The 21,419-nt window shown below is 39.6% G+C and overlaps 1 protein-coding gene across 1 annotated transcript in view; it reads left to right on the forward strand.

Moving 5' to 3' along the window:
• Positions 1-21,419, forward strand: part of LOC146863455 (dedicator of cytokinesis protein 2-like) — a 2,657,619-nt gene that overhangs the window by 719,085 nt on the left and 1,917,115 nt on the right. The window contains exon 21 of the mRNA XM_085642885.1: positions 935-1,035. Within this exon, the coding sequence (XP_085499011.1) occupies positions 935-1,035 (101 nt within the window). The remainder of the gene's footprint in view (positions 1-934; positions 1,036-21,419) is intronic.

Genomic DNA, 21,419 nt, shown 5'->3' on the forward strand with positions numbered 1-21,419 from the left:
AACATCATCAGCGTTCTCTGGAAACAGTGGCTTACACTGAGTACAACAGAGAGAGGTTACAGAGAGCTCACGTTTTGGACTTGTTATTGCCAATTCGAATTTTCATCCTACTAAGGTTGAAAAATTGAGTACCATGGAGAGGGTGATTATAAATCTTATTATTTACACAGTGCTCCATAAATATTTGAAGGTCCACATGAAGCTATATGCCATACCCTATTGAAATGTAAATATTTGTTTGCGTTGTCTGCATGCCACTCACCTGCTTTCTTCACTTATCTCAACCTTCATCAGCCTTCCACAGACTTCCTCCCTACCTCTCTTCCTGGCTTAGCCTGTCCTCACTGCAGTCAACACTTCCGTTTCATTCCCTTGCCTCTGTGCTTTTGTTCCCTCAAAGCACTTCATCCACCAGACCAGACTGTGCTTTCTTCACCTTCTGCCACATCTCTCTTTTTCGTGCCCCTGCCACCCTTCAGTTCCCATTGCTGTACTTACTTCCCTGCACCCCTCTCCTTTGTTGGCATCTCCCAATCCACTGACAGGCCCCCAGCAAACAGCTGACATTCAACAATTGACACATGTTTATTTCCGTGGATCTCTGGGAATCCCTTAACTGAGAATATGAATGAATTAATGAATAATTGAAGCAAGCTGCCTGAATCTGAAACTGATAGCCATGGACAGAACACATCAAGCTCACGTCCTTGGACCGCAAGAGATATGGCTTCTATAGAGATGCACTGTGTTTGAGGGATCTGGAGAACACGTTTATTGAATAAGCACCTGGACTATCTGAATATGGAAGGTTCTTTGATGTAAATGTTGTTATAGCTTGAGATTCTATCATGAAGTGAGGATTGGGAGGCGTGGGTAAGAGACACATTTCACAGAGACTACATCTGCTGATTAGACATTTTTCCATCTCCCCTAGGTCTTCATCGTGGGCCTCGTGGCAGACAGGAAGTTCCAGCACTTTAACGCAATCCTAGAAGCCTACATCTGCCAGCACTTCAGTGCCACTCTGGCCTACAAGTAAGTTACTGTTTCCTCACAATCTTCCTGAAACATGTCTCACATATCTCCAAGTCCATGACATCTCAACACCTTCTGAGCTGCTCTTCTCCCAGTAGACATCTCAACACCTTGTGAGCTGCTCTTCTCCCAGTAAACATCTCAATACATTGTGAGCTGCTTTCCTCCCAGCTGACAATTGGACACCTTGTGAACTGCTCTTCTCCAAGTAGACATCTCAAAACCTTATGAGCTGCCCTTCTTCCGGTAGACATCTCAACACCTTGTGAGCTGCTCTTTTCTGGGTAGTCATCTGGACACCTTGTAGGCTGCTCTTCTCCCAGTAGACATCTCAACACCTTGTAAGCTGCTCTTCTCCCAGTAGACATCTCAACATCTTGCGAGCTGCTCTTCTCCCAGTAGACATCTCGACACCTTGCGAGCTGCTCTTCTCCCAGTAGACATCTCAACACCTTGCAAGCTGCTCTTCTCCCAGTAGACATCGCAACTCCTTGTGAGCTGCTCTACTCCCAGTAGACATCTCAGCACCTTGTGAGATGCTCTTCTTCCAGTAGACATCTCAGCACCTTGTGAGATGCTCTTCTTCCAGTAGACATCTTGACAGCTTGTGTGCTGCTTTTTTCCGAGTAGGCATCACAACACCTTTGGTGCTACTCTTTTCCCAGCAGACATCTCAATACCTTGTGAGCTGCTCTTCTTCCAGTAGACTTCTCAACACCTTGTGAGCTGCTCTTCTCTAAGTAGACATCTCGACACCTTGCGAGCTGCTCTTCTCCCAGTAGACATCTCACCACCTTGTGAGCTGCTCTTCTTCCAGTAGACATCTCAGCACCTTGTGAGATGCTCTTCTTCCAGTAGACATCTTGACAGCTTGTGTGCTGCTTTTTTCCGAGTAGGCATCACAACACCTTTGGTGCTACTCTTTTCCCAGCAGACATCTCAATACCTTGTGAGCTGCTCTTCTTCCAGTAGACTTCTCAACACCTTGTGAGCTGCTCTTCTCTAAGTAGACATCTCGACACCTTGCAAGCTGCTCTTCTCCCAGTAGACATCACAACTCCTTGTGAGCTGCTCTACTCCCAGTAGACATCTCAGCACCTTGTGAGATGCTCTTCTTCCAGTAGACATCTCAGCACCTTGTGAGATGCTCTTCTTCCAGTAGACATCTTGACAGCTTGTGTGCTGCTTTTTTCCGAGTAGGCATCACAACACCTTTGGTGCTACTCTTTTCCCAGCAGACATCTCAATACCTTGTGAGCTGCTCTTCTTCCAGTAGACTTCTCAACACCTTGTGAGCTGCTCTTCTCTAAGTAGACATCTCGACAGCTGCGAGCTGCACTTCTCTCAGTAGACATCTCACCACCTTGCGAGCTACTCTTCTCCCAGTAGACATCTCAACACCTTACAAGCTGCTCTTCTCTCATTAGACATCTCAACACTTTGTGAGCTGCTCTTCTTCGCAGGGGCGTAACACAGGCCCCCGCAGCCCCAGCGGTGTGGGGGAGGGGGGTCCCGAGCTCCTGGGTGCCCCCTCAAGTTTCGTTACGTCAGTGTGCAGAGCCACGGTGCGACATTGTCTTCAGTGACGTTGCTTCTGTTTGTATGTTTATGCAGCGCTGAATTTTGCATTCATAAATTGGGTAATTGCCATCGCTCTCTGCCCCACAGTCCCCGTCTTAGGTCAATCCTTGACATGTTCTCTCGGTTCTGTAAAAAGTGGCAGGAAGTGCTGAGAGCTGTTGTGTCTCATCTGCCATGGTTTGCGAGTCTTTTTCAGGAAGGAGCGGTCTCCGTCAGCCTTCTTGCTGCGTCAAAGATTCTTTAAAAGCCTTTTTACTCCGGCTTCATAAACATGGTTTGCTTTCAGTTCTTGTGCGAGCCCACTACTGTATTAAGAATATATTGCCATCACGGAGCGTGTAGGCACGTGTGTCTCCTGGGCACGGCCATGCCCTCTGCTGGGCCAGCCGGTCACAGAAGCCACCAAAGTATATTCTGCACAATGAATATTCCGCTGCGCTCAAAGATATAAATTGGTTGTATACACCCGTTCCATTCGTTTGCAAAATGTCCCTCGCTGAGACCACGAAAACAAATGTTGGAAAGAACCGGTCAAATGTTCCAGTTCCTTCCAGTGACGTATTTCAAGGGTTCCATATCCAGCCTACGATTGTATGAACTGAAGCAATGCATGTTGTCATGTATAAAAAAAAACAGGAAGCATGTTATAAGCAGTCCTTGTTAACTTACCTTCTAAACCACATCCCCTCTCTCTATCACGTGCACATTCGTCAGGAATGTTTGTATAACTGGGTGTGTGTGCGCACTGGAGGGTGTATTAGCGCTATGCACTGTGTGTGTGTGCACGCTGGAGGGTGTTTTAATGCTATGCACTGTGTGTGTGTGCACTGGAGGGTGTTTTAGCACTATGCACTGTGTGTGTGTGTTCGCTGGAAGGTGTTTTAGTGCTATGCACTGTGTGTGTGCGTGCTGGAGGGTGTTTTAGCACTATTCACTGTGTGTGTGCGCGCGACGGAGGGTGTTTTAGCGCTATTCACTGTGTGTGTGCGTGCGCCGGAGGGTGCTTTAGCGCTATGCACTGTGTGTATGCATGCTGGAGGGTGTTTTAACGCTATGCACTGTGTCTGCGCGTGCACTGAAGGGTGTTTTAGCCCTATGCACTGTGTGTGTGCACACTGAAGGGTGTTTTAGAGCTGTGTGTGTGTGTGTGTGTGTCTGTGTGTGTGCGTGCGTGCATGTGTGTGTGCGTGTGTGTGTGGGTGTGTGTGTTGGAGGGTGCTTTAGCACTATGGGCGTCTACACCATGGAAATAAAGGAATACGCGTACTAAGAAGGAAGAGGTAAAGCTGGAGACCATTCCGAGTCTGAGTTTAACTGGTAGGTAGCGATTGGTCGGGTGGATGAACTTAGCTGTCTTAAAGGACCATGTCTACTTGGAAAGCTCCTGGTTGCCAGTGTGTATCTTGGCGCTGTCAACATCTGATATCACACTGCCTCTACCTATAAAAATAGAATTCAAGGGGTCTGATTGATATGTATTCATCAACAAGCTTTGAACGTCATCATTAATGGTGCCATACTAACATGCAAACAAACATTTCAAGTTGACTTAATTGGGAAACCATAGGCCACATTGCATGAGATACATTGAAGCAAACGAGTACAAACACAATTTGCATTTTCTTTTCACCAGTTTTTTGTTAGCCTCACTTGATGTATTGCAGAAGGGTTACACGGTGTTGGAAGCTGGCTCTGTATTTACTATACCAAAGTGAGGTATAGTGTGCACAGAGTCCAGTGGAACCCCAAAGGTAGGCAGAGGTAAAGTTAGATAGCACCTCACTCTATTTGTGGTAGTGTGGTAAGGCAGTATCAGAACACAGTGTTAAGCATTTGTTATATCCACTCAATCAGCAAATGAATTCACACACTCAAAGACTGAACTTCGGACCAATTGTTTTTGTATAAAGATATTCTTTTAGTTATTTTATTCCCTAGAACCAAGCTAGCCTGGCACAGGTAAGCAATAAATAATTTGCAGTAATAATTCAGTTTGTAACACAGTTTGGATTGCAATTGTAAATGTACTTTGATTTGACTTACAGTTTTGTTTCAGAGAAATGCAATGCTTTCTAAATTCAGTACATAAACTTGAATGGGGTTTTCAGTAAAATACCAGGTAAGTTACTTTTTTGATTACTTTTCTTACACAGAGCAGTATACCTTGATACTACTGGGACATTTCCTGTAAACATGTAAGTAAAACCGTTTTTTGTTAAACAATACAATTATAAAGAATTTCTTTAGGTCTTTAAACTCCACACTTCAAAACTTTTCCAAGGAAAACAGTCAGTGTTATCCTGTGGAGGAAAATAGTGTTATCGGTTTTAAGGTAAGTATTCGTTAGTGGAAGTTGAGGTTCTGGGGTAGATTCAGGGGTCCCCCAAGGTCAAGGTTGCACTCTCATTAGACCCTCAGTGGCACTAGGGCTGCCGGGTGCAGAGTGTTGAGGTCCAGTGTTATCCAATGGGGGATAGGGGGCCTCCGGGTGGTGGCTGCTGACGAGCAGGCCACTTGGCTGTGGGAGCCAAGCTCCTGGTGTTAGACTCAGGGCAATGGGGGATGTGGTTTAGCACAAAAAGTGCACCCGCAGCAGCGCAGAGGTGGCTGGGTGCAGGGTGCTGCTATGGCGTCTGGTGCCCTATTTTTTTCAATAGGGATTTTTCGTTTTGGTTTTTAGCTGCAGGCTCGGTCCAGGAAGACTTCCGGGAGGAACCAACAGCTGGGCAGGTAAGTTGGAGGGCTCAGGAACATAGGTGCACCTCGGGTTCTGTTCTCCAGGGTGCAGGGCGGCTGGATGCAAGGTTGTCTTTTGAGGTTGGATTTCACCTTACTGGGCCACTCGCTGCTGGGTGTCTCCGTGCAGAGGCTACAGGCAGGGGCGTAACACAGGCCCCTGCAGCCCACGCGGTGCGGGAGGCCCCTGAGCTGCAGGGTGCCCCCTCAGCACAGTTCTCAGGCCTGAGAGCTCCTGATTAAATCCGGAGCAGGGGCCCCTCTGTGTACCTTTCAGGGGGGCCTCTTCAACTTTCGTTACGCCACTGCTTCTTCCAGTAGACATCTCGACACCTTCTGAGCTGCTCTGCTCGCAGTAGACATCACAACACCTTGTGAGCTGCTCTTCTCCCAGTAGACGTAACACCTTGTGAGCTGCTTTTTTCCGAGTAGGCATCACAACACCTTGTGAGCTGCTGTTCTCTAAGTAGACATTTCAACACCTTGTGAGCTGCTCTTCTCCCAGGAGACATCTCGACACCTTGTGAGCTGCTCTTTTCCCAGTCGATATTTCAACACCTTCTGAGCTGCTCTCCTCTCATTAGACATCTCAACATGTTGTGAGATGCTCTTCTTCCAGTAGGTATCTCAACACCTTCTGAGCTGCTCTCCTCTCATTAGACATCTCAACATGTTGTGAGATTCTCTTCTTCCAGTAGGTATCTCAACACCTTCTGAGCTGCTCTTCTTGCAGTAGACATCGCAACACCTTGCGAGTGTCTCTTTTCCCAGTAGACATCTTGGCACCTTGGGTGCTGCTTTTCTCCCTTTGGCTGTTTTGCCACTTTGGTTAAGCATTGCACTTTATGTTTAGACATCTTGTTTTGTTGTGTATCTTGATGTCAGTGTGGGCTCGTGCTCATTGTAGAGTGTGTGTCAGTTTTCCTGTTCAGAATCTAAATGTTTGAAAGTTGGCAAGACGTTGCCTTTCTTGAGGTGCAGAAGCCACGCACCAGACCTGCAATAAATCTTACTACCCACCTTCTCGTGTGCTGGAGTCACTACATTTCTCACCACCTTGTGTGTGTGCAGTGCTTTCCCAGTGGACATCCAACACGCTGTCAATTGGGGAGCAGACCTCCAATGCTGTCAATTCCTTTATCTACCTCTGTTCCCCAAAAGGGACCTTTATCTTTCGGGACCCAAGTTGCAAAGACTATGTAATGAAGATAGCACTAGGAGGACTTAGAGGTATCTTGTGGCACTGAAACATTTAGAAATCCAGCTCCGTGATCCCCAAGAGCTGCTAAAATCGCCTCTCAAACACACCAGAATCACAAAAGAAAACAAGACATACTCAAGAGATCCAGGCCAAAGCCTTGAGACCAGTCACCCTCACTGGTGAAGAAGAATGAGACACCTCTTGACACTCATCATGTAGCATCCTCTAGGCACTACATAGGCTGCGGAAGATACCTTTATTACACTTTACTCAACCTAGACTCGCTCACTACTCTACACAGAAGTCCAGGATTCCCTGAGATTGAATGTGATTTGAAAGTCCCGAGAGCAGGTGAGGGGAGCAGAAACCTGACCCTCCAATTCACTCAATTCACTCTTCTTATATAAAGTGTCCGAGTTTTAAGACTGAATAGAATCATCCAATCACCAAGCATTATCTGACAGTGAGTTTATATTACACCCACATCTATTAAACCTTCACACACTATGAATTATCCAGTGGTTACTTTGTGCCAGTGGTTGCACCATCAACACTCATTTCAGCACTTTTTCCCACCTCCTCCTCTGTCCCAGTCCCCATCTAAGCAGCAAGAGGGATCACTGCCACAATATCGTGGAAAGTGATACCATTGACAAAAATATTGTGACAAAAATATTGTTTACCGCGTTATCATGCTCCCATACTTTTCATGGTAAGTACAAAAATATCAGGCAAATAATATCCTGCCACTAATATCGTACAAAAAATATACAAAAGTATTGATTGTTTAGTATAAATAAAGTTCAAAGCAGTAAATGTTAAATATTTTAATATATACATTTATTATAATGTAAATTAAATACATTACACTAATATGCAATACTATATGTAAATATATACCTAAATAAAACGTAAACATATGTATATTATATGTGTTTTTGTATATATATATATATATATATTATATATATAAAACAAAATTAATAGTCATTTTATATAGTTTTCATTTTTTAAGATTTTAAATGTATTACTATGAATATGTATATATATATATATATATATATATATATATATATATATATATATATATATATATATATAGCTCTTGAGGAATAAAACTACAGGTACCGGCATGCTAGAGATTCTTGGCTCACTTGTGACGCCCACTGGGGATTATTTAAATTAGTAGCATGCAGTTAATGGCGCCAGAACAAGCATCACAGTGCATTTCGTATCATCAGCTTATGAATAAGGTGCTGTGAAAGCCCCGAAATGATAATGAGGATTGTCGGAGTGTAATCGCTGGTTTTGTGAATAAATGTTTTTTTTTTAACCACTCTGCAGATGAGGTCGACCTTATCTCAGGGTAAACTGTTTTGGATATATAGAAAACGAAAAAGCGCCTCCAATTTTGCAAAAAGAAGCAGGAATAAGCACTCCGTAGGTTTCCAGTCTGGCTATTTTATTTCATGAGTTATCATTTACGTGTTTCTGCCGTTACCTCACGGCCTTGTTCACGTCGTTGAGCCACATGCAAAGTTTTGTTTAAATACATAAAAAAACTTCAATGCAAAGGCATAAACACTAAAAAAGGACAATCAATTCCCATGGTCGCAAATGTTAAACAAAGATAAAGAAAACATGGTGGCCATCTTAAAACACACAGTATCATATAAACTATATGTATTTAACCTGATTATTTGATGGAAAGTTCCATGTATATCATGACTCATTTGCATCTTTATAAAGCGTTCTAATACACAATTTCTTGTTGTATTACTTATTCCTAAAGATCATGGAACTACAACCAGAGATGTATTCATTTTATATCGTTTCTAAAGTGCTAGTGCTCAATTTAGTTTAAAGTGCTAGTGCTTGATTGATTTTCTCAAGTGCAAAATGTATTATAAAGTGCATGGCTACTTTTTCTTGTAGATTCACATTTCTTCAGGGTATAATACCTCCTAAAAGATAGAGATATATATTATATTTTATCTCTTGCACCTTACATATGAAAATATATATATGTAAATATATATATATATATATATATATTCACTGAAAAAACCATAGGTTTCACACACGTTATAGTTAGGGGTTAGCATTTAAAAAACCTTGCAAATTCACTGAAAAAACCATAGGTTTCACACACGTTATAGTTAGCTGGACATTTCACTCGTAAAAAACCATTGAAATTCCCCCGTTATAGTTAGTTCAGCTAACTATAACTAGCGCGCCCGCAATCCACTGCTGATGACGTCACATATTACATCACTCATGACATGGTCAGTGACATCACTCATGACATCACTAATGACATCTCAAATGACATCACTGATGACATCACTGATGACATCATCCAGTGAATATGTGTCTTTAAGAAAAATAAATATTTTTTATATATGTATATCTAAAGGTTAATGGAAGAATAAATGGGTAAATAAGTGTCTAAATGGATGTTTTTTTATGTAAAATTAATTGTATAATTGACTTATTAACAGTATCTTAGTGAATACCAGTATTAGTGAGTAATGTTTAAATATTTAAATATCTGTATCAGTGTCTCACTTTGTGTATAAGTGGCTGCATGGCTTGGTGAGTAGCTACAGGAGTGTGTATATGGGTTATTAGTTCGTTTTTAGAGTATCAGTATGAGTGTCTGTATGGTTCAGGGGGGGATGTTACTTAGCGTATAGATGCATGAATGAGTGACTCACTGTTTGTATGTGTTTTGAAGACAGTATGTGAGCAGGACAGTATGGGTGGATGAGTGTGTGTATGGGTGAGTAAGAGAGTGAATGACTGTGTCAGAACTCCTAAGGATCAGAATCATTCAGTCAGTTTAACACATCAAGAACAGACAATTTCAAGCACGCGGAAGGTAAAGGCTATTACCTGGAAGGAAGCATGGAGATTGAATAACTCCAAGATGGCCGACGAAATGCTGAAGTTGTTGCTCTAGTCTTTCTTCACCTTACAGAGCTCTACTTGTGGCGCTCACGATAGAACGTAGACGCACTTCACCGAGATTCTTGACAGAAGCGCATGCATTCTCCATATCTCCTAGTCAGCTAGTTAGTTAGTTAGGGTTTCGCCGATAACCGTCGGTTATCTATTCTCGCTGTTGAAGGACTAGTTCCTGAGAGTATTGCCGAGTCTGCGATACTCCGGTTCCTTCCCTCGTCATTGAATCTTCGTTGGAACTCTTGCGCTGGTTTCCTGAAGAGACACTATCCTGTGAGACTTGCGCACAGAATTTGGTAACACTTCTTCGTTTTGGGAGCAGCGTCCTCTGTTAGAATCCAGCGCTTGCTACTCAACAAGTCCTGCGTATTGAATTTGGGACTTCTTCTCAGAAGCTGTATTCGTGGCTGAGGGCAACTCTGGAACTAAGACGCTAACTCGTCGAGTTAACGCCGAATTCACCCACAGAGCTAAGTACCCAAGAGTAAATAATTTTTTATGACTGTACATAATTGTTAACTCGATCTCCTGGTTGCTCAGAGGAGGCGACAGTTGGGAGGTTAACCAACTATCCTGACATGGCAATTACTCACCATTTGTTTACCAGAAAGAACTAGAGAAGAAATATAAAATTAATGTGGAATAAGAACTTAGGTATGTACAATGTTTAGTTATGGCAATAAGATAAATAGAGAGGAATAACTGATTAATTACTGAATTATATATTAATATCTCATCTTGCTAGACAGAACAAGTCTAATCCTTAAATAGCAGGAAGACTATGAAGACTTACTGAGGAGAGGCAAAGGTCAAGGTTATTCTGGTATGTAAGTTGGAGAAAAGAGATAAGAGAATAATTAGGAGTATTATTAATAATAGAACTAAGTATTAATGTGTTTAGTTTCTAGAATCAACTACCAGGAAAAGACAACAAGTGAGAAGAAGAAGCAGAAGGTTGGAAGCAGATAACCGCAGGCAGTCTCCTTGTCTTCTTTATTATTTTATCCACTCCCCTTTCCCCCCTTGGGAGATTCCACTGGGTGCTAGCAATATTGGTGCCAGAGGGTCTCCTGGACGGGGCATTGGGAACAGGCATCTCTGCTCCTGCGCAAGTATTGGAATCCAAGATCTGACAGACTGTCTCAATAGTGTCTTTATGAGTAAGTCCATATGTTTTGAACTAGTATATGTGAGTATTGATGTATATAAGTGAGGATATATGAGAGTGAGAGATTGGAAGAGTTCCTGTATAAATAAGTATGTGTTTCTATAAGTGATTGTTTAAGAGAGTAAGTATGTGTACGTTTCTTTAGAAGTAAGTGTTGTGGTGTGTGTATAGCTGTATATGCAAGTAAATGGATGTTTATTTGCATGTGTGAGTATGTGTGTGAGTAACTCTATGTATGAGTGTAGGTGTGTAACAGGATGTATAGGTGTATGAGTAGATATGATGCCTGAGTACATGTATGAGTGACTATATATAAGTGTTGATGAATGAGTGGATGCGTATGTAGATTTTGGAATTACTGAATAGGTTGTTCTAACTGGTATTGGTATCTCTATAGTTTTCAAAACTTTAGTTTGTATTTTTCAATGTGTGTATCAAAGTTTATATTAGGATAAGAGGAGGTCTGCCACTCTTACACAAGGAAGATGTCATCAGTGATGTCATCAGTGATGTCATTTGAGATGTCATCAGTGATGTCATGAGTGATGTCACTGACCATGTCATGAGTGATGTAATATGTGACGTCATCAGCAGTGGTTTGCGGGCGCGCTAGTTATAGTTAGCTGAACTAACTATAACGGGGGAATTTCAATGGTTTTTTACGAGTGAAATGTCCAGCTAACTATAACGTGTGTGAAACCTATGGTTTTTTCAGTGAATTTGCAAGGTTCTTTAAATGCTAATTCCTAACTATAACGTGTGTGAAACCTATGGTTTTTTCAGTGAATTTGCAAGGTTTTTTAAATGCTAATTTATGAATGTATTTTTATATTTTTAAAACATTTATTTTACAATAAGCTACCTATGTATATAGTTATAGATTGACTGTATCCTGTAATATGGAATGGCTCAGCTCTTTTTTTTTTTTTTTTGGATATAGTTGAACAGCATAGTCAATATCTTCTATAAACTTATAAACACTTTTTTTTTTAAGGGTTTTTGACCGTGCGCGCACCGTTCGTGCACGGTGCGCGTACGGTGCTCGCACAGTGTGCGCATGCGTACGTGCTCCACGTGCGCATGCGTACGTCGTGCGTGCTCCGTACGTGCGTGCCACGTACGCGCATGCGCGCGTGCTCCGTACGCACATGCGTGCGTGTACCGTGCGTGCACGGTGCACGCACGGCAAGTCATGTGATTAAGAAACAACACTTTTCATTGGTTTATAGTAGTTTCAGGTCATGTGATTAAGAAACAACACTTTTCTTTGGCTTATAGTAGTTTCAGTTCCAGAAACTTCCAACACGACACCCACTCCCCTCATTATTACTTCTGATTCCCTGGGAGAAGGAGCTGAGCAGCTTTTCCAGTACTCCAGTACTTGAGAATGGCAGAGCAGCAGTCTTCTTCTGGGAGTGAGCAGGAGTCCCTTGTGCTACAGAGACAGAGGAAACAGAAAGACTCTTTTATATGGCAATTCTTTACATTTCCAGAGGGGCAGAAGAAGGTGAATGCTCCAAAAGTCACCTGCACCATTTGTGGTGTTGTCTTATCAAGAGGAGACCCTAAAAAGAAATACTCTTTTAGTATTTTCACTATGATCAGGCACGTTAAAGGAGTACATCCTGTGGCTTTTGCTCGAGCTGCTAGAGACAACCCTCCAGCAGATCAGCCGAGCACATCCGCAGCAGCTCAGCCAAGCACATCATCGGCAGCTCAGCCGAGCACTTCATCTGCGGCGGCAGCTTCACCTGCTTCTGTTCCTCTGGATATTCACCCTCTGTTCAAGAGGGTGCATATATGGTGCAATGCGTGCAATGCTCTTCTCTCTTATGGTGACACCAGCATTCCCCTAATAGAGAGCAATATACAGCAGCACACATGCGGCACCCCATAAGTTTTTTCATTTTTTTGTTCCTCTGTTTCTCAATTAACACAACGGCTCTTTTTAGAGCCACCTAACATCTAAACACTTAAATTTTATTTTTAATTCTATTTTTTTAATGATTTTTTTCTGCCGTGCGCGCACCGTGCAAGTACGGTGCGCGCACGGTACGCGCACGGTGCGCGCACGGCAAGTCATGTGATTACGAAACAACACTTTTCATTGGTTCATAGTAGTTTCTGTTCCAGAATCTTCAAAAACCACACCCACTCCCACTCCCCTAACTATTTCTACTTATTTCCTGAGAGAAGGTTGCTGAAAAGCTACTCCAGTGAAATGGCAGAACACCAGTCATCTTCAGACAGTGAGGAGACCTTTCAAGAACCACCAAGAAAGAGCAAACAGAAGCACTCTTTCATTTGGAATTATTTCACTTTTCCAGAGGGGCAAAAAAAAGTGAATGCGCCAAAGGTCTCTTGTACAATTTGCGGAAGTGTCCTGTCTAGAGGGGATCCGGCTAAAAAATACTCCTTCAGCATTTATTGCAAGCTCAGGCATTTTAAATCAATGCATCCAATTCGGTATGCTCGTGAAACCACAAGAGTCTATGGGAGAACCCTCCACCCGGACCTTCTCAGCCGATCACATCATCTGCGGCTGCAGATTCACCATGCACCAGGCCTCTTGACATCCGGCCCCTGTTCCAAAAAGTGCACATTCATTGCAATATGTGCAATGAGGTAATTTGCTACGGAGAGAGTAGCATAAATGTAATTGAAAACCGTATACAGCAGCACACATGCTCCAGGTCATAATTTTTTTTTGTTTTGTTTTTTGTTCCTGTTCAGCAGTTTTTTGATTCACAGTTTTGTTTTGGTGCTGTAAAAAAATCCAAAAAAAATAAAAAATTGTTAAAAAACTAAAAAAAAAAATGTAAAACAAAAACAAGACAAAAAAAACAGTTCTTTTAAGAACTCACTTCACTCCTCCAAAAAGAGCTATATTCCTAATATACTGTTTTTTATTTTGATTGAATGAATGTGTACTGTATACACGAATGATTGAAATGATTGAAATGACTGAGTGAAGAGGAGGAAAGGACAGAATGAGTGAGAAAAGGAAATTATGATCAGTCATGAAAGGGAAGTGAAAGACTGACTGCAACCAAAGGACTAAGGGTAGAGGATACAGGTAAGAAGAGTAAATGAGTAAGGGAATGGCAGTGAGTAATGGAGAGTGATGGAGGGGGAGTGTGAAAAGGGGAGTAAGGGACGGAGATAGGAAAAGGGAGTAACAGATGAAGCGGATGAAGTACAGCAGGGTAAAGGGATTGGAAGTAAGAGAAGTGGAGTGATGGTGAGATAAGGGGTATGAGGATTAGAAAAGGTGGTAAGGGAAAGTGAGAGATGGGGAGTGAGGGGATGGAGGGATTTGGGAAACTGGAGTGGGAGAAAGGGAGTCAGGATTTCAATGGGCAAAGGAGAGTGAGGGAGAGTGAAGGAAAGAATGCGAAAAGATGAAGGGGTGTGAGATACAGACAGGAGGAAGTGAAGTAGGAGAATAGGAGTGACTATGAGTAAAGGATAGTGACAGTTAGGGAAGGTGAGGGAAGGAGAATGACGGAGAAGGTAAAAAAATTAACATAGATGGAAAATGAGTGATGGAGAGAGGAGGAGTGGTAGAAACAGAGATGTTAAGGAAATTAAGGGTAAGACAGACAAAGGGAGAGAGACAGAAACAGAGACAGAGAGCAAGGAACTGAGAAGGAGTAAGGCAGTTAGAATGACTGGGACATATGGAGACAGGGAGAGAAACATGGTTGAAAAAATAGTGATGGAGGCAGTAAACCTAGGGGAGTAGTAGAGAAGGAGTGAGGGAGTTACGAAAGAGCAGTAAAGTAAGAAGAGGGAGGGAAGGGGAATGAGAAAAGCAGAGTGAGGAGAAGTGAAGAAAAGGGAGCATGAAAGTGAAGGGGTGACAAATACAGATATTTTAAACTTACCTGACCAACAAAATAACTTAATTAGAAATAAATGTTTTTTTTTAATTACAAGAAAAATGGATTCAATTTCCTAAATGTTCTTTCTCGATCTGAAAAAAATGAAAAAAGTAGTAATATTTATCAATACATTTTAGAATACAGTACAGATATTTTAATATTTAACAAAGTAATTTTTTGCCCTTTTTTTTGCTGTTTTCAGAATATATTGAATTTCACTGAAAATAGTGATATCAATTGCATTCATCACTTAACAGCGGGCAAAAAAATAAACAATCAGAAAGATTGTTTAAAAAAGCCCTGAATCTATCCTCAGTAAAAAATACCTTGATAGAAATGTAACATATATATTAAAAATATCTTCTAAGAACAATAACTATTTACAATAAATAACGTCTGTAAATCTTGTTGCTTAAGCACATACACCAAAATAATATCTGTCAAAGAAGTCCACAATAGAAACAGTTACCATTCCATGAGGCCAAATGGTAATTTTTAAATTCTTTTTTGGTGAAATATCCAATGGTAATTCAATAAAATCGAAATAATGGTTTCTTCAGATGCTGCAATTTGTATCTAAAATGTCGGTTTTAGAAAAATTAAGTAGGAATTTGGTAATTCTGCAGGCAAACGTTGCTTGAAAATCAATTGAGAATCATTACACAGTGTCCAGCCTTTTTCACATTTTAGATAAACTGTGTAATGACCAGAAGTTATAGAAGGTCCATCATGGAAAATTATTGCAACTGCAACAAATGTCTTTCCTGATATTGACAATAGATTTCCTGTAAACTTCTTTATTAAAGTGTCCAATTTTGTTCCATCAGCCCTACAACGTTGCATCATTAAAATTATATACTGTCCATATTTCTTTAAAAATAATGTTGATAACATTTCTGATTTACATTGAGAACATTCCATGTTGTGATTTGCATCTTTAACTAATTTACTAAAAGTCACTGATTTACTCTCTGGTAATGTTAAATATATGAACCTTTCAGAATCAACATTAGAGCTGCATGTGTTCAAACAGTTTTCACAACAATGTTCCCATTTATAAGAGAGACCAAACATATTTTCTATTTCTACCCCTTCATCTTCCAGTACCATAAGCATATACATTAAGAATTCCTGTGCATCTTGCTGGACATTTTCTGTAAACTGTGTACATCCAGAACATACATCTAAAAGATTTCTAACATCAGAAGCACTTTCTATTTTAGTTTTATCATTACTCAGCTTCTCATAAAGGAAACTCAGCAGAGAACAGAATCTTTTTTCATGATTTAGTATTATCTGCTATTTCAAACTTTCAAGATAAAATACAACATTCAGCACTACATTAGCGTAGCAGTTGACACCAGAGCTATTTTCAAAATGACAACCAACAACCTCTTCAACATTGTCCTTTTTCTTTTTGCTTGCAATCACATCACTCTCCTTTTGTTTACTCTTCTGTACATCCTCATTACAGATATTCTCAATTCTCCTTTTCCGACAAACAACACGTTTTTCAAACACAGGATACTGACCTAAATGAGGAGCATAGCTTCTTCTTAATCTATTATACTCCTTTACATAATTTGCATCAGCACTAACTTTTGACTCATCAAAGTCTATCATGAATAAACCAGATATTTTTTTCACGCGTGACAAAGCAACATTTGCCATACCTTCTTTAAACACACTAGATCCAATGTTTACAAAAGCACTATCTACAGTTAATCCTTGAGATTTGTGAATAGTTACAGCATATGCTAGAGAAAACGGAAACTGCTTCCTACGTACATATAAGTCTTTCACAAGCAAAAAACGAACTGAACAACGACTAATGTCTTTAACCTCTTCAATCTGATCAAATTTTATTTTTAAAAATTCAATTCCATCTTTTTTCTGGTAATTAACAAAACCCACAACTTTACCCATAGCTCCATTCACTAAACCTTTTTCTACATCCAAATTACGTCTTAAAATTATTCGACAGTTCATACATACATAAAGATTCTTTTCTAAACCAGCTGTTTTCGATATATTTTGCTCTAGAGAATCCAATTTAGTTGTCAATTTGCTTGTCAATATAATAGTTATTCCTTCATGCTTTATTTTATCCACAGCTTCCAGTTTTATAATCTCTTCATTTTCCAATTTCAAAAGTTCTTGATTGAATATAGAGCATTCATGTAGTGTTGGCATTAAGCAGATTACAGTATTTTTTCCTGCAATTTTCTTGTATATTTGTTCTGTTGGAAACAAATTACATAGCAATCGACTCTGTAAAGCTTTTCTGCCATGTTCTGTGAGTAGTCCAATTCTGATATCTTTGAGAATACTTGCATAATCATCATCATTTGCTTGCCGCATATTGGTAATGAGTTCTTTGTACTCAAAGTATGTCCAAATATTCACATTACCTACACTTCCTAACGACTTTTTCGTGTCTTCATGTGTAAGAGTATGAAATACTGGTTGTCCTTTAACCCTTTAACTGGAGTGAGCTGCAGTAGATCCCCAAAAACTATAACAGGTTTACCTCCAAATAACACGTCATAGTCTGTCTTTAGAATTTGCTGCATTCTTAAATGCACAAAGGCAAGCATTAAGTTTGATACCATGCTTACCTCATCAATAATGAGAACTTTCATTTTCTTCAATACTCTTGAAACTTCAAAACATGCTTCTCCTGTTAGCTTTTGGTATTCTATTTTGTTTTCATGCTCTACTGGTAACATTAGCAAACGATGTAAGGTAATTCCTTTTATGTTATATGCTGCTAACCCAGTTGGAGCAGTAACAACACAAGACAAAGTTGAATCAGTTTTTTTCTGTAGGTAGCTTCTAATTACTTTAATTAAGAAACTTTTTCCAGTTCCAGCTTGTCCACTCATATACATTCTGATTGGTTCAAATGATGTGCATGAGCACTCTTTATGTTCATGTAGTAATCCATGATCAATTTGTTTTGTGACTTCCTCATGAATTTGTTGTTTTTCATCATTGAGTTGTTGTTCCAAATTTGGTAAGTTTATTAAATCTTCCTGAGCTTGATTCATAGCTGTTTCCACTTCAGTCATGGCTATTGCAGCTTCATTTTCTACGATTGGTTGTCCTAGAGGATCTTGACTGAGCGTCCCAGAACTTTGACTGTCTTGAGAACTGTCTCTAGCTACTTCAGCTGCAATTGTTGCTTCTTGTTCAATTTCTTCATTTAACATTTGTACATAAGTTGTGAAAGAACTGCATTCTATGCTATCTTTGCATGCATTAAAGGAATCTTCATAGCTCTGAAAATCTCCAAGTAATTTATCCTCTGCACGCCATGCTTTAAACAACTGTAAAAGTGCTAAGTAGTAAAATTTCTTCTTGTCAGTAGTGTTGCAACTCAGCTTTCTGTGATTACTCAAACTTCCTTTTGTTTGTTTCACCAAACATCCTTCCTCACCAATGACTTTATATTTTCCATTGTTGATGTCTTCTGTGGCATTCCGTTTAAAAATGTAGTTCTGCAGCACTACATAGAGACACATGTTCTCAAGATGATGACTTCTCTTTGGGTAATATGTGTCCAACATGTTTGTTCTTAAAATGTCTGTACTTTCTGGTTCGTTCTCTGCTAAATATTCAATTTCTCGAATAGATTTCAGTACCCGATTTCGCATTCCTGCAAGGCCTAAACTTTCCCAAATTATTCTTCTGGATTTGGAGTACAGACTTGCAGATGATAACCTATCTGAGCATTCGTATAACCCAATTTCTCGATGCGATAACATCTTTAAACTGAAACTGTATAGCTTTTTACTGACAGTCTTCTCATGAGAAATCTCTTCCCACATTTCTTTCAATTCCGTTTTCTCAGATTTAGTGATGTAAGATGTGACATACCGAGCAACAGCAATAGAATTGTCAGCTACATACTGAATATCCATGTTAGCATTCCACATGGATAAAATGACTGGGTTGTAGTCATTTATATATTTTGACTCTTCTTTTCTTCTTAGGTTGTAGGTATTTTTAGGCGATTTTCTTGTGATAGTATGTCGCACAGCTGACATAAAACTGTTTACTCTTCCTTTTGAAAGAACAGGTCGTGGAAATCCAAATCGACATTTTGTGTAGAATTTATCTTTACTCTTGTACTTTCGTCGACAGTATTTTCCACACCGATGACTTTGGAAACATAAAACTTGCTCTTTTAAGTTTTTTTCTTCTGTGCTTTTAGGTATAGCACATGTTGCATATTCTTCAATGAAAGATAAAACTGCATCATCAGAATCTGTTCCAAATTTTGGGGCATCCTTGATCCACAACAGCATATGAATATGAGGAGCACCTCTTGCTTGGTACTCTTTTCTCCAAAAGAAATCCACAACTTCTCCAAGAGGTGGATTTTTTTTATTGCAGATGAAGGACATCATAGCCTCAAATCTATGATTGAAATATCTGCAAACATTAACCGGATCCAATGAGCACAATTCTCCTGCTGTCTTGTATTGGATGTTTTCAATATTTGAATTTGCCTCTCGAAGAAAATCCAGTAAATCATCCCAAGCGTACTCAGCACAGCTTAGGGTAAGGAACCATGTAGGAGTTCCTAAATTCCGTAACATACATTTCAATTCTCCATGGCGTCGGTACCAATATTCATTAGTCCCACGCTGACAAGCCATCAGATTAATCAATTGAGATTCCAAATGATCATCTCGCTGTTGCACTTTGTTCAGAAAATCCTTTGCAGACACATTATGTAGATGTACTCCAGTTTTTAAAATGTGATTTACTGCATAAGATAGTGCAGACAAGTCACTTTCAAATAAAAGATGGAACAAATAAGGAATACTTTGACGAAATTTTGGATCTTCTGCATATAATCTTGTAGTCCGATACTCAGAAGCAGGAATCTGTACTGGATGTTCATCATATCGTCCACCTTTTCCTGTAGAAAACAGCTGGGGAAAACAACGAGCTTCCAAGCTCTCCTCCCATACACTCACGGGAGTTCCTTTTGCTTTTTTCATCTGAAACAAATCAATAGTGTTTCCCATAACTTCTTTAGAATGAAGAGGATGTATGCTGAAATGTTCATAAATTTCTTCTTCTTTTGACTTATCCACTTTTTCAATTTGCCCAGTTGGTATTCCTGTGTCTGCTAGTAAAATTTCTTCATCTTCATCCATATAAATTGATTCATACCATTTATTATTTCTTTTCAAATATAAATTTGCTCTTTGTACTTTTCGTACATCTACCAGCTCCTGCCAAATGTTCTTATTCTTTGTAGGTACACCATTAACCAGAATAACTAATGGTTCAGTTTCCAAACTATCTGCATCAATTGTTTCAATATTTTTTTTCAAATCTAATGGCAAATAGACAACTCTTCCTTTTAAACCTCTTTGTAAATCTGAAGGAGGTAATTTACCTGTTTTGGGCTCCATACGAACTATAGTCTGAAACGGATGGACACATTGAATGAGTATAGACTCATACGTATTTAAATCAGAAAGTTCTGCAGGAATATCAACCAATTCTAAATTATTATGTACAGCTCTAGCTGGCATTTTATTTTCTTCTAACTTGTTATAACAGTATTTACAAATACGCTGATCTTCACCCAAATCAAAACAATTTTCCAGAAATAAATATGTAGCAAAATCCATCCACTGATAATTATTTTCTTTTTCACTTTTTTTATACAGATCAACGTTCCTTGTTTGAGTTTATAATGGCTTCTCCGGCAACAAATACAAGTAATATTTGGTCTTTCATTAGAGATTATAGTAAATTTTGTCATTTGATCTTCAAAATTTTTACTAACAGTGAGTTCTACATTCTCTTCCACATTTTCTTCAATAACTGTGTCATTTCCTGCACTTTCTTGCTCTGGACCAAAGTAACAAAACTCAATATCCTCACAAACCTTCTTCACATCTGATACAGATCCACGGAACAGAGCACTATTCAACTCATTTAACTTTAGTGCTGGACTTTTAGCAAAATACAATCTTCTCACAAATTTTCTCATTTCAGTATGATGAACTGTCAGCATCCTAAAATGGTGAAAAACACTTTGACAAACTTTCCTAGAAAGACAAGCCAGAGAATGTCCTTGCAAACCAGTATTCTCTCTCACTCTGCATGGATCTAGTCTTTGAAGCACCTTAATCTTCTGTTTAACACTTTTTTTACTATATTCTCTTAGAAAGTCACGTAATTTATCAATAGACTCCTGTCGTACAGTACAAATACTACTACAATTCCAAGTGTACACTGGGGCTTTAGGACGTCTCCCCATAACCTCATCAGCTAACACTTCTTCCTCATTTCTTGGAACAATTTTCTCCTTTTCCATTACACAAGCATCTTTAACTTCATAAGCTCGACCACTGGTGTCAACTGCATGCAGCAAACTATTACTTTGAAGATAACTCTCTTCATTAAAAAATGGTTCAGTACTTGAACTATGCTTCCATTCTCCTAAGAACACTTTACAAAAGTTTTTTTTTTCACTACTCTTTTCCTTTTGCTTTTTGACTTCATTACATTGACTAATTTATCTAATGTACGGATCCTGTTCAAAATTAAAATAAATAGTTTTCTTTTTAATTCCAAAGCCTTTGCAACAATTGATTCAATATGTTTCTTTTTCTTATAAAATTTGGCTTTCTTCCTATCTTTTTTCACACCCTTTAGCAAATTGAACATCACTCTTCTCTGAAACATTTTTCTACGAATGTTTTTAAAATCTATTTTTCTTTTTAAGTCATTCTTTCTTACTTCTGATTGTACATTAGCATTTAGTATATTCTGTCGATTGTCTTGTTGTTTTCTACTTGAAACACTATTTGCAGTGGAT

Source organism: Triturus cristatus, chromosome 2_2 (genome assembly GCF_964204655.1).
Source record: "Triturus cristatus chromosome 2_2, aTriCri1.1, whole genome shotgun sequence".
In the NCBI taxonomy this organism is placed as follows: domain Eukaryota; kingdom Metazoa; phylum Chordata; class Amphibia; order Caudata; family Salamandridae; genus Triturus; species Triturus cristatus.